The 13,964-nt window shown below is 38.1% G+C and overlaps 1 protein-coding gene across 1 annotated transcript in view; it reads right to left on the bottom strand.

Annotated features, from left to right (window-relative positions):
* Nucleotides 1-5,178: 5,178 nt before the first annotated feature.
* nphs1 (NPHS1 adhesion molecule, nephrin) overlaps nucleotides 5,179-13,964 on the bottom strand; it is a 52,878-nt gene continuing 44,092 nt past the window's right edge. The window contains exons 21-27 of the mRNA XM_056243364.1: nucleotides 13,306-13,362; nucleotides 11,471-11,590; nucleotides 10,738-10,783; nucleotides 7,597-7,720; nucleotides 7,354-7,420; nucleotides 5,647-5,789; nucleotides 5,179-5,454 (exon numbers count right to left, since the gene is read on the bottom strand). Coding sequence (XP_056099339.1) covers nucleotides 5,338-5,454; nucleotides 5,647-5,789; nucleotides 7,354-7,420; nucleotides 7,597-7,720; nucleotides 10,738-10,783; nucleotides 11,471-11,590; nucleotides 13,306-13,362 — 674 coding nt within the window. The 3' untranslated portion in view covers nucleotides 5,179-5,337. The remainder of the gene's footprint in view (nucleotides 5,455-5,646; nucleotides 5,790-7,353; nucleotides 7,421-7,596; nucleotides 7,721-10,737; nucleotides 10,784-11,470; nucleotides 11,591-13,305; nucleotides 13,363-13,964) is intronic.

The raw sequence follows: 13,964 nt of genomic DNA, 5'->3' as shown, positions 1-13,964 counted from the left end.
CCTGACTATAAGTCGCAGGACCAGCCAAGGTATGAAAAAAAGTGTGACTTATAGTCCGGAAAATACGGTAGATCGAGTACAATGTATAATGACAGAAAATTCCATCAATGGTGAGGAAAGAGTTAATAGGACGTTATGGCTATCGGGTCTCGAAATATTTTAACATCATTCATGGATTTCTTTTTTTTTTTAAAGGCACACTGTGGAATTTTTGGCCACTAGGGTGCGCTCGATCTGTAATTTTCACGTCTAGTGCCCCTAGAGGCCACAAGCGTCTCAGCATTGTCGCAAAAGTCAACAAACAGTCAACCGGTCAACCTCCCGTGTCTTTATGGTGCAGACGGCATTTGATTTGTATGTTGGAGAAAGTTAATCGATTCACTACTGACCAAAATAATAATATAAATATAAGATTAATAATATAAATCCTATAAAGAAAACAAATTGAATAAAAGTAGCATACGCAGAAAACAATGTCTGATCAGGTAAGTCGCATTGACAAGGCAAAGGGTTGCCCAATCCTGCTCCTGCCGATCGTCTGTCCTGCACAGTTCATCTCCAACCCTAATCAAACACACCTGAAGCAAACAATTAACGTCTTCAGGATCTCTTTGCAATGGGTTGGAGATGAAATCGAGTAGTCGGGAAATCGTGTAACAAAACTGATATAACTCACTACATATTTCCGTTATTTGTAGTCTTCAGTTTGTTTTTCCTTTTACACAAATACAAACATATATGAGCTGAAAGGAAAAAAAAAACATTTACATTTGTATACGGCAGTATGTTGTGACTTATATCAGTTTTGTTACACGAATTCGCAGTAAATATTACATTATTTACACTTTTATGCCGATGTTTATTTTAAACTCTCCCTTTTTCTTTTTTTGGTCTCCTCTGACAAAATCTTTGCTTTCTTCGCTTTCTTCCGAGTAGCTGTTGATTCAGCCATGACGACAACATACAGACGCCTGCAATCAAACGCGAGTTGAGCTCTCACGTTAGAATTTGAGGAAGTTGGGGTGGTGGGGGAAGTGACGTATGCCGTAAAGCGGTCGAATTTTGTAGTTCTTTTTGTGCTCGGGTTCCTACCCGAAACTCGAAGTTACATAGTGCTAGTAAAAGCGATACAGACACCTTCAGGCTTCGGCAGACGTGTCATTCAACCTATTGTAAGTCGATGTACCATCTCAATTGGTTTTGGTAATTTATTATAAAGGTTGAAAAGTTCCACAGTGTGCCTTTAAACGTTTAAGTCGGATGTTTTTTTGCTTATTTGTTACTAGGCCTACTTGTTTAAGAATGTTCAGTGAACATTCAAAAGTAATGTAATATTTGCAAAATGATCAAATGTAATGTTCCCCAAACGTTCGCATATATGATACAGATACAAAACTGTATCAGTTTTCGAGATGAGACAAACACAAGATCCGCAGTGTTCATTGCTCCCTATTCCTGAGCACGTCGAACACTAGCCTACACTAACAAATATAAATTGTCATACGTTCACATAATATACATGTGTAATACATCCATGTGTATTATATACAAATATATATTTATTATTCATTCATTTAATATTAAAAGGTCACATTTGAACGTGCTAAACTGAGACCTGAGTCTGTTGCAATGTTTAATATGAAAATAAATGTGGTTATACTAGATATGCATTTTATCTTATTAATCAATAATCAAGACGCTTCTCCTGCACCTGGGACTAATTTACACCTGACTTAATGAACCTTTGGACATACAGACTAACACTGTATATGTACACATGGAGAAACAGTGTGATGAATATCAAGAGGAAAACAGTACAATATATACAGCGTAATAATATTTTCTTTTAAAATCCTGCTGTACTACTTGACAATCAACACCTCATCGTTCATTTGCATACTTTTGCTGTTGTAAGACTGGTTTATTGATCTGAGTTTTATCAATTATAAAGGAGAATGAGAAGAAAAAGCATAAAAAAATAAATAAAAAATTCATGTGAAATCACATCCGCTTGGAAGCTAAAGATAATCACCGATGGGTTCATTCCAATCTAAGAAATAATCTTTAGGAAAAACAACTGTGCCCAGATGCTCTAAATATCATGGAATACTAAAAACGCAGGTATTTCCTCCATCATAAAGGTGCACAACATTAAACGCGGTGGAAAGGGACAGTAACTATGGCAACACTAACTTCCCATCTCCAGACATCGTGGCTCCTTGAGGCGTTTGACATGGCTGGTGAACCGGTCAACAGGGCAAGTGGATTGTGGCTACACAGAAGAGAGGAGATGAGATCGGCCCACCTCAAGCCAGGTGTCTGAACAGTTGTTTTCACATTAGCAGCGTTGGAAGTCTGTTCCCTGTCACGCCGGCGCCAGGGCGCAGGGTCACGGCCGGGTCTCCGTGGACATGAAGGAGAATCTCAGCATTAAGGAGCATCGGAGAAAAAGGGAGGAAAGATTGCAGTGTTAGTTCTCGTGCCAAACGACAGCAATAAAATCTCAGAAATTAGAGCCGCAGAAGACAATGGGTTATAGACTACCTTTGATTTACAATTAAACAAGCTGTTACGCACTGGCATCCTTCCCAACCTGTAATTTACCATCCACTCTTGATAAGCCAGCTTAGTTGAAAGCATCCAGCAAAGCAGACAGAAGAAACAAGATGGATTTTAAAGGAACAGTTCACCCAGAAATAACCACACCGGTGCGATTTTCTTTCTTCAGTGGAACACAAAGGAGATGTTTAATCTAAAAGCTGCTTTTTCCCCCCCATAAAACAAAGGTAGATAGAGACAATGGACTGTCGAGATCCAGAAAGGAACAAAAACGCACCACAAAAGTAGGCCATGTGATACTTGGTACACAATGGTAATCCCACAAAATGGCAACATAGCAGAAACCCCTATAAATTCCAACATAACAGAACATTATACACTAATGGATCTCCATCTATATTAATTCTGTGCAAAAACACACACTTAATTTCAATATTTACTCTCAGTAAAGCACTTAAAATCAACATTTTTCCCCTCTTTGAGTAATTTGTTGTTAAAAATATTGATATGAAATGAGTAATAATTGTAGTTCCTGAAACTGATCAGTTTCATTTCTCCATTCTCGAATATTTTGATTGAAATTTAATAAAAATATTAAGTTAAGTATATCTTAAAAATATAATATGTTGGTCAATTACCAATTTCTTTTTGTTACAAAAACTTAAATATGCAAAATGAACTGTTGGATATTTAGTCATTTATTTTGGTATGTCCAACTTAGACCATCATTTGTGATATTCAAATATTTAATAGATAGTACACCTATTTTTTTTAGGGTACGCTTACACGAAATTATGTACTAAAACCGGAAAAGTTTTCCTTTGCATTTTTCACGTGCAGACGACAACGTTGTACAAACAATCCCCATTCACACAGATCTGTGAAAACAACTGAAAACGCTGTATTATTCATGCCAGGCCAGTAGTTAGCGATGTCACTTTCTAAGGAAAAACTACACGCCTATAACCTGAACACATAATACGCATGACGTCACTGTTTTTCACAAATTTGTGACAATAGCGGAATCGTTTTCAAAAACTTGCACTGTTAAATCTGTTTTCAAAAGGTTGCATTTTCAGGCCCCCAAAACGTCGTTGTCGTGTAAATGACCGACCAAAACGCATAAGAAGTCTTCCATTTTGTGTCGTGTAAACGGCCACTTAGAGAGTATGCTGTATTTCAAGTCTTTGGAGCTTGACAGCACTTTTTTTTTCATGTTATATGAAAAAGTGCAGCATGAATGTTCTGCAAAATATCTAATGTTTCACAAAAAAATGAATATTGGAAGGTAAATAAATGTAAGGATTTAAATGGTTTCTCTCTACCTTTTCCTTTTTCAAGCCAATGATTTATTCTCAGACTAATAAAAAAATGTTACCCTTTGCCTAGTTTCCCTGTTTAGCTCCTTGTGATGACATATACATGATAACAACACAAATGTGTGTCAAAGAAGGCTGTTGTTGATGTTGTTATTGTTGTCGGCTTCCGCAGACTCAAGGACTCGAGACTTTTATCCCCATTCTCACATTCAAAGACTTCCTCTTGGGACAAAGCTGCACGCTTTCCAAGAATCCCAAGAGGAACGTATGCCATCAGGAAAAACGATTAAGTTCAGTATAAATAATAGCATGTTTGATAGTGTACCTCATCGCTTAAAAAGCTGCATTACATAACACGTGTGTTCTTATCAGGTTTTTTTTATTTATTACTGAAGGTAGATGAGGACACTAAGTAAATGCTAAACTACGCCTCAGAAAGATACATATTAAAGTACAGACAAGGGTCACACTTAGCAACTAACACATAATCAAGTTCTTAGTAATACAAATTAATGACCTAATATGCAATTACTAGAGTAGCTTGTAATTGCACATTGTTATTGCTATTGTAATTGATATTAATGTATACGAATGGACTCATTTTTAAAGGTTATGTTAAACTACTTCTTTTCCACACCTAGGCCTATAAGCAGAGACATATGTTTTTGAAAACAGAAATTAGGTTGTTTTGAAAGAAATTAATTACATTTACATTTATGCATTCAGCAGACCATATTTATTAATTTTAATTCACAATTTATAATGTTAAAATATTTCTAATTTAAAATAAATGCTTTTATATTCATAAAAAAAATAAAATCACAGTTTCCACCAACAATATGAAGCTGCACAACTGTTTTTAACATTGATAATAATAAAAACTATTTCTTAAGCATGAAATCAGCATATTAGAATCATTTCTGAAGGATCATGTGACACTGAATAATGATGCTTAAAATTCAGCTTTGATCACAGGAATAAATTACATTTAAAAATATATTCAGATAGAAAAAAAGACTTTAAATTGTAATAGTACTTCACAATATTACTGTTTTTACTGTATTTTTGATCAAATATATGTAGTCTTTGTGAGTATAAGAGAACCAAGACAACCAAACGTTTGAACAGTAGTGTAGGTAAGTCATTCGTTGGATGATTTCCAAGGAACCAATGGTGTTAGTTTGGGGGCGGACAGACAAGCGGAGTGTTTCGAAGCCCTGTTTGATGTTTTAAAAAGGGGACATACTGTACGAAAGTAGCAGATAAAAAAAAAAATATATCTAATTTAGTCCAAAAAAAAAATCTATATTTACTGAACACATTAAACATATAGGCCTAGAATGTAACAACACCGGCAACATATTTTAGACAAATTATAGAAAAAGTAAAAGGGAAAATGTTTTATCAACACGTAAACCCAAGCCGGTCTAGACTGGTGCATTCACCAGCCCCACTCTTATTAAACAAGCTCCCCTCTGAGCTCAAACGGCAAGTCTGTGTCTCTCCTGCGTCTGTACACCATAGAATCATAAACTCCGGCTGTTACGTCCACATCAGCTTTACCGAACACCCTTCCCTGTGGAGAAAAGTGCAATAAACGACAGCTATAAATAAAAGAGAAACAGCAAACTGACAGAATCTATTATATAAAAATTATTCTGCAATACCATAATTCAGAGCTTGTGTATACACCATGCATCCTTTGAATTAAAACTGGGAATTTAGATATGAAATGTATTAGGTGCATCTTTCCAGATCACACACCCACCTCATGGTATGTGGAGACTGGTGCGCGTGGATCAGAGTGGCCAGCAGGGGGCAGCAGTGAGTAGCTCTGCAGGTCCTGGGACGTCCCCCAGCCTCTCACCTCCTCATAGTCATGAGCGAGAGGGCTGGTGCCGAATCTGCCATCTGGAGAGAAGGAAACTCAGCACATCAATACTTCAGCCGTGAACCTTCAAGTTGCAAAAACGTTTGAACGTTTGCTCAAATATTGAACACTCACTTTGCATAAAAACAAAAGAGCTTTTAAAAGCAGAGAACTTGGGTGATGAACTGATCTAAAAAGACTCCCCTCACACATTCAGAGAGAAAGAACATATTTCTTTGTAGGCAAGGATCACTATTACGCATACTTAAGCCGGGGACACACTTAACGACTGTAAGGCCGATCATGAATGTAATTCGATACTTACTACTGATCATGGCCAAACGAGTTGCGTTAAGTCGGTGTTTAAAATCTGCTGCAGTCGATGGAAACACTCTGTAAGTGTGTTCAGTTCAATCTTAGAATGTTTCAGCTAGTCGTTAAGTGTGTTCCCGGCATAAGGTATGTTCAAATCCCTAACTAACTATTAAATTAGTTACATGCTGTTTGTGAAATAGGCGTGAATGATACATCAAATCATGTGGCTTGATGAGAGATAAGCTATTCGTTTTCTAAGTGATTTTGCCTGGCAGGTGATAAAACCGGTGAACAAATCCCACAAACTTACATCCAGGGACACACAAACACTCTGAATACCCTAGCAACTGCATAGCGATGGGCTATAACCACTCAGAACACCATAGAAACTGCATAGCGATGAGTTACAAACACTCAGAACACCATAGCAACTGGATAGTGATGGGCTACAACCACTCAAACATCATAGAAACTGCATAGCGATGGGCTACAGACACTCAGAACACCTTAGCAACTGCATAGCGATGGGCTACAATCACTCAGAACACCCTAGCAACTGGATAGCGATAAGCAACAAACACTCAGAAGAACACCCTAGCAACTGCATTGTGATGAGCAACAGACACTTAGAACACCCTAGCAACTGGATAGCGATGAGCAACAAACACTCAGAACACCCGAGCAACTACATATTGATGTAGAAAACACCCTAGAAACTGCATAGTGATTAGCAAAAAAACACTTACAACACCCTAGCAACTGCATAGCGATAGGCTACAGACACTCGATACACCCTAGCATTTGCATAGTGATGAGCAACAAACAGTCAGAACACACTAGCAACTGCATAGCAATGAGCAACAAACACTCAGAAAACCAACTGGATAGCGATAGGCTACAGACACTCTGAACACCCTAGCAACTGCATAGTGATGAGCAACAAACAGTCAGAACACACTAGCAACTCCATAGCGATGAGTTACAAACACTTAGAACACCCTAGCAACTGCACAGTGATGGGCTTTAACCACTAAGAACATCTTAGCAACTGCATAGCGATGAGCAAAAAAACAATATAACATTAGCAGTCACATAGCAATGCCCTGGCAACCACCTACAACACCCTAACATTGTGGCAGTAACATTAGAAGTAAAATATGTAGTTTATTCTGGGGATTTTTGCTAAATAGGCAGGAAGTTATTTGAGAAAGGGAGATTATTTGAACCTAAAAAATATAAAAAGTTAAGCTTTAAATCCCTATAAAGTGTGCATATCCACATTAGTCTCACCATGATCCTCGGGGCCTTCAGGGTGAGTATACAGCGCAGGACTGTAGTAATAATGAGAACTCTGCTGCTATTGAGATGTAGGAAAAAGAAAGGACATCTTCAGTAGCAATAAATATTGTTTGTGAATTCAGGTGAGATCTTTGTCATTACAGGGCAGCAAACGTTCTTTTTTTATGTATTTTTATCTGAACGTTTTGCAAGAAGAGCCCTTTCCATTGGCTGCGTGAGTGTCCATTGATATACCCGTCCGTAGGTCTCATAGACGCTGCTGTCAGGCTCAGAGCTGCTGTCGATGAGGAGCGTTCGCTGTGCCGAGGCGTTGATAAGCTCTCTGCTCGCATAGCGTGTTGAGCTGCTCGACATGGACCTGCAGAAACAGAGAAACTTCACATTCACAAATCACAACTGCAAGTTAGAAAACCAGACGAGAAAGAAGGACTTCAGCAACCAGCGAGGATTTTCCAAGAAGCAGACAATAAATATAGAAGTCTGGAAAATTGGAAATTAATGGGAAATTATTAGAAGGTTTAAATGTTCAATTACAATTTATTCACTTAATGCATGTTGTATACCAGCGGTCCCCAACCTTTTTTGCGCCACGGACCGGTTTAATATCAGACAATATTTTCACGGACCGGCCTTTAAGGTGTGGCAGATAAATACAACAAAATAAAATGAAACGACCGGCATAAAAACTGGGGTATTTTTTTTAAATATAATAATAAACGTGAATCCAATGTGTAGGCCTACTCGCAACTTTATTAGCAGCGTCCTCGTAACATCGCGCCAACAACATAACATGAGTAACATCCTCTCTGCCCCCTATAAGGCGCCATTCACATATAGCGCCTAAAAACGCGTAGAAAATGCTAAGCGTGAGGTTGCGCTCCGGAGGCGTCTGTCATTGCTAAGCAACCATCAGCTGCGCTCTCCGTTACAGCAAGGGAATTTCAGCAATGGATTTCCATCACCGAAAAACCCTTGCTGTAACTCTGTTACAAGATTTATTTACTAAGGAGAGTACAAAACAAAAAAAACGCTGCAGTGTTTGGGTGCAAGACCGTGCAACCGATACTACAAAAACCATGGGGAATTTCACCAGCTGATTCAGGGGCTCCGTCTGGACAATGGGAGGTTCAAAGCCTATTTCAGAGTGGACAATGACCAGTTTGATTATCTTTTAAGAAAAGTTGTCCCAAGCATCAGTAAACAGAGCTTCTGCCGTGAAACTATCTCTCCTGCGCAACGGCTCTGCATTTGTCTGAGGTTAGACTATAACTGAAGTGGTCATAAAACGCCAGAAATAGCAAACACATACACATTTATATATAGAATATAGAACAATTCTGTATAAACAATGATGGATTTAACAAGGAATCAGTTGTGAGCATTAACATTTTTAGTAAAAGTATTTTTTACAAGTAACTACTCGTGCAGCAGTTTTCAGTGTTGAAGATGATTGGTTGGTTCTTGTCACGTGACCTACGGTGCGCTTGCAGCATTCTGAAAAGTTGAGATATGTTTTTATCTCGAATGCGGCGCGGACTCGCTTGGAAAAAACGAGCGCGTCACTTCCATTATGAGCGCGCATACCGCGCGCCTACATTTGAAATAACGAACTTGAGCGCGCAAAAGACGCGATATGTGAACAGGTAAATGTGTGAATAAATAAAACGGAAATAATGCAAGTTATTTATTCTTTCTGTGCGGCCCGGTACCAAATGACCCACAGACCGGTACCGGTCCGCGGCCCGGGGGTTGGGGACCCCTGTTGTATACATACACAGAATCATCATATATATGTGTGTATAATTTTGGCATTAATTAAAATGTACATACACACACACATATAGGCTTTTTCCATATTAATATATTAAAATCTGTTAATACATTAAAAATTATATACATTATTTAATGTTCCAAACTAATATTATATAGCCTATAATTTTGAATGTTAAATTTAAAGGTACACTATACACTATGTAACTTCTGGCCCTCCAGCAGTTAAAAACAAAACTGCATGTATTTTGCAGAAGAACATTGTTTTGGTTGTGCTTCGGCTCTGCATTATTTTGCGGATGAATATGGTTATCCTACTGCTCATAAAACATTCACTACTAGGCTTAAGAGAAATAATCTGATTAGATGGAGAGGATCTCAAGCTGACTAGCTGAAGATGTTACTGTAACTTTACCCATTAATAGACACGATACTTCCTTGAAAATAAATTCCAGCACAGTGCTACAACAACCATAATGAAATTACCCTTCACAATAGATAATGCTTTACAATCAACTCTGTTAGAGAGATACATATGGCAATTTATATCTTCAATAAAATACTTTCCTCACATGTTGAGTAATAAAAACACCAACTCCATGTCCCTTTGACAACATTTCACATCCCTCAGTTCTCGCCATCTCTGAAAAGCCAAGCTAATGTTGGTTCTTTTTTTATTACAAGCTCTGTCATGTTCTCTTTTAGCCAGCAGACTCTCCTCTGTTCGGTGTTTGTTTTAAACGGGTGATTCCCCAGAGATGGGAGAATCGTTTTTGATCGTTGTGACAACTAACCTCTGCCACTTCCACACGCCTCAAAGTAGCCAAAGCAGCTTTTCTCTATTTACAGATATGACCAAACGCAAGGGCGAGTGACACAATTTCCTTTGAAAACCATCCCGACAAGTCTAAAATATAAACACTTATAATAGGCTTACAAGTTACCATAGTGAATCAGGGCAAGACAAAAACACGTTTTGGAAAAAGGATTGATCTCGTTACCTAAATTTTGTTAATTTTGAACAAAAACAAAGTCGCATTGTGCACCTTTAAAGTTACATGCACTTAAGTTAAGTTACACACCTAAGGCTTAGGTTTCTCGTTTTTTAATATCCAACTAAAACTCCAAAACTTTTGTCTATTCTGCCTTTTTTTTAAGCTCATGACTCTGTCAAATGTAGGCTGGTGAAATAAAAACTCTGTACTTCTCTGGAGTCTATTTATGGAGATGCAAGCTAAGCAGCATTTCTATACACCGTCTTGAGGGCTTCTATAGCCACTGGAAGCAGGAAGGCTCACCCAGACAGGCAGAAGTTGTTCTGAATGCCTTCGAGCCATCACAGCATGCTGGTCTTGCTTGTTAGTGCGGCTTTCTAAGCCACACATCACAATTACTATTGCTCACATTAAGGCGTAGGGGTTTGTTCACTCTCCTAATCCCAAGCATTACACTTTGGCCAGTAAATAACAACCTAGAAACCAAGTAACAAGTTTTGCGGTCACATGTTCATCAGAAACTAGTTCGTCTCCTTATTTTTTCCAGGGTGAAGACACCTCAGGGTCAGGGCTGAGTGGGCATACTTGCAACAGAACTAACATGACTGACCTCTGCTCCTCGCTTTTCGTCTCCCGTGAAATGCTCCTGGTGTCCTCTGGAGGAAAAAAAAAAACAAAAAAACAAAGGAGAGTGGGGCTGTTAGAGGGCAAAGGTCACAGGAAGGAGAGCATGACAGAAATGAAAGGACACCGGAAAAGACAGAACACCAGAAAGACAGAACACCAAATTGTTTGTGTACGGAACATTCATCATACGCCATTTCAATTATTGGTTCCTCCCTACAAATTGTGTTGTGACAGTAGCTTTAATAAACTGATAAAAAGGGCCGTCCAAATTGAAAGCGAGAAGAGAGGACGACAGGTTCATGAATAGAGAGGAAAAGAAAAAAAAAGTCGTGAGCGAGAGATGAGAGGGGAGAGACAAGACACCTGACAGTTTGAAGGAAGGGGCGAGGCGAAAAAAAGACAGATGGGGTGAGTGAGAGAGAGAATGACAGAGGACGAAAGGGAAAGGGGCGAGATAAGGGGAGAGACGAAGGGAGGAAGTGACAGCTGCGCTGGAAAGGAGAGATGGCGGGATGATGCAGATGGCTGAGGAGCCAGCGAGCGAGATACGAGAAAGAGAGAGAGATGGATTTAAAAGTGAGAAGTCATATTAGGATTCAGACAGTTCATCCCTTTTGCGCTGCGTGCTGTCGCTGAGAGTCGAACAGTCTGGGACACGCTGTCTAACAGCGCAGAGTAGAAGCGGTGACACGCTGAGGAGTTTCGCTGTCGGATACCTTTCAGGCTCCGCCCTCTGCTTTTACATCTGACCAATAGAAAGCAGCTCAGTGGATTTAGGAATAACAGGAGGCCGCCCACAACCAGGATCACCACGGCATAGACAGGAAGACCACGACCTGTTGAGGAACAAGTGTTATATATATATATATATATAAAAAGTGTGTATTTTATTAAAGGGATATACAGTCAGTGGCCGGAAAAAAGTATCTGGACATTAAAGACAAGTGACTTTTCAAGCTAAAGATTTTACAAAAGAAGTATGGTTATAAAAGTGTAAAAACAATAATTAACTGTTTAAAATTAAGATCAAAATGTTGAAAGTATTTGGACACTTTCTGATGGTTTTCAGTCACACATTTTTTGTTTTTTTGTTTTTTTTGCTAACTTCTGACCAATTAAAAACTGTCTGGACAGGAATGTGAGAAAGTGCAGCATATAATTTTTATATAATACAATTAAATATTGTATTTAAATATTTTTTTTTAACACAATAAATCATTATTTAAAACAACAATAAAAATGCTAATAATAATAACGATACTTAATATTATTGTTAAACTTTTATTATTAATTAATAAAGAACTATTAAAAATAATAAAAAATATTAATATTCTTTTTAAATACTTTTTTTTTTTTTGTAACGGCTCATTTACCTTGTCCAGCCAGCGTTGAATAGTGGCAACTAACGCCGATTTTCTTATAAATGAATTAATAACCAGTGTTATTTTAGTATCATTGATGCAATATTATAGTTTTTGTTAATGTATTCAATTAGATTTTATTTTTTATATTTTCTGTTTAAATTGTTTTAATTTGAAAGGTTTAGTACTTTTATTTTAATATGTCTATATACGAGTTTTAGTTTATTTAGTTTTCAAACTTCAATTAAACAAAAATGAGAATGTTGCCCTGCAACTTTTATTGCTTTATATTTTAATGATAATATCTTGATTGTAACTTAAATTTCACTATTAACTATTATTAAATAGTACTTTTGGTGGAAAAGTCCTAAAACGGAACAGACTTAATACATCCACTAAAAATCACCCTGACACCAGTCGCTTAAATGTATTTGCAAAAACAGCTCAGACATGTGTTAGCTGGACTTATAGTGCAATGGCATTTTAAAGCTTGACTTAAGCATTCAAAGACTTTTTGGGCACAAGATACATATATTAATGGCAGCTGTGCCATATGTTCATGAAGTTGAAAGATGTCAAGGGTTGAATTTGCACAACTATTCTCTGTCACTGTCTTGTTGGATTTGCAATATGTCACTGTTTTGTAGAAGAGAGTGTACAGATTTGACACGCTCGAGTCATGCCTCGCCGCGTGAAAAGACCTCCAATGCCGCATGAACTAGTTTATTCACATAGACGAGAGACATTGATAAATCTCTCCCTGAAAAAGAATCCCTCACACAGTGTATCATTCCCAAATCAATCTGATGACATAGGAACTATCCAAGGAAATTGAAAACCCTAATGAATCTTTTCTACACAAACCCAATCAAAATGCAAAGCAGTATCCGGAGGACCTCGAATTTGCCGCAAGCTAATGTCAGTTTATTCCGTATCCCGAATCAAGGGTCAATAACAGCCACTGTGTCCCATTAAATGGCACCAAAGCGTTCAGCCTGAGCAAAACTGCACCAAACCGCAGAAGAGAAAACACTGAGCCCCAAGGCTTTACGAAAGCACATGAAACAGGCCGGTAAAGGCCATGGAAACTGAAGTACGAGCTGAGAAATTGATCTGAATTCCAGGGTGTCAGGCCTTTTCTACATTTGATAAATAGCAGCTGCAGTGAGCCGGAGGAGGAAATGCAGCACCTGCAAAAGCTGAATCCTGGTCTTCTGGTGAGACCCCACCGTCAGCTTCCTCCGCATCTGAGAGAGAAACAGAGACGAGGTAAATCACTTAATGCAGAGGTTACTTTCTTCTGCTCTGACCATGAGTGTAAACTCAGAAAATCAAAAACGAATATTGATTCGTGCATTGTTCTTGTTTGCGATGTATTTCAAAAACACGCTGTATTATGTAGAACCTACAACACTAGTACTATGTGTAGTCGGCATTAGAGTCCATTAGAATGGACGGCAAGTACAAAGCGGGAAATAATGAATTCCAATGTGTAAAATCAAAGATTATAGACTTAGTCTAGCCTGAAAAGCCCCACTGTGATATGTAAAGACTTGTGTCAGAGTAAATGGCTTATTTAATTTGACACAAACAAAACGAGGTACTTGAATGGACTGTATTTTTGCATTCAATTACATGTGGCTTAAACGGAGTTGAAATAAGGTGATTGATGGCAGAATCAATAGCAGTACACATACCTACGAAACTCACTCATGCTTTTTCGTAGTCTAGTTATTGCCGAATGCTTCTCAAACAAAAGCAACAGTTTGTGTGTGATCAAACGGAATTGAGGATATGTTTTATTGGAGTTTGAGTGAGAACTGTACAAACTGACCTGTTCTACTAGTTG

This window comes from Rhinichthys klamathensis, unplaced genomic scaffold (assembly GCF_029890125.1).
Source record: "Rhinichthys klamathensis goyatoka isolate OS25496 unplaced genomic scaffold, OSU_Roscu_1.1 h1tg000786l_1, whole genome shotgun sequence".
In the NCBI taxonomy this organism is placed as follows: domain Eukaryota; kingdom Metazoa; phylum Chordata; class Actinopteri; order Cypriniformes; family Leuciscidae; genus Rhinichthys; species Rhinichthys klamathensis.
This window is presented reverse-complemented; position numbering and strand designations above follow the sequence as displayed.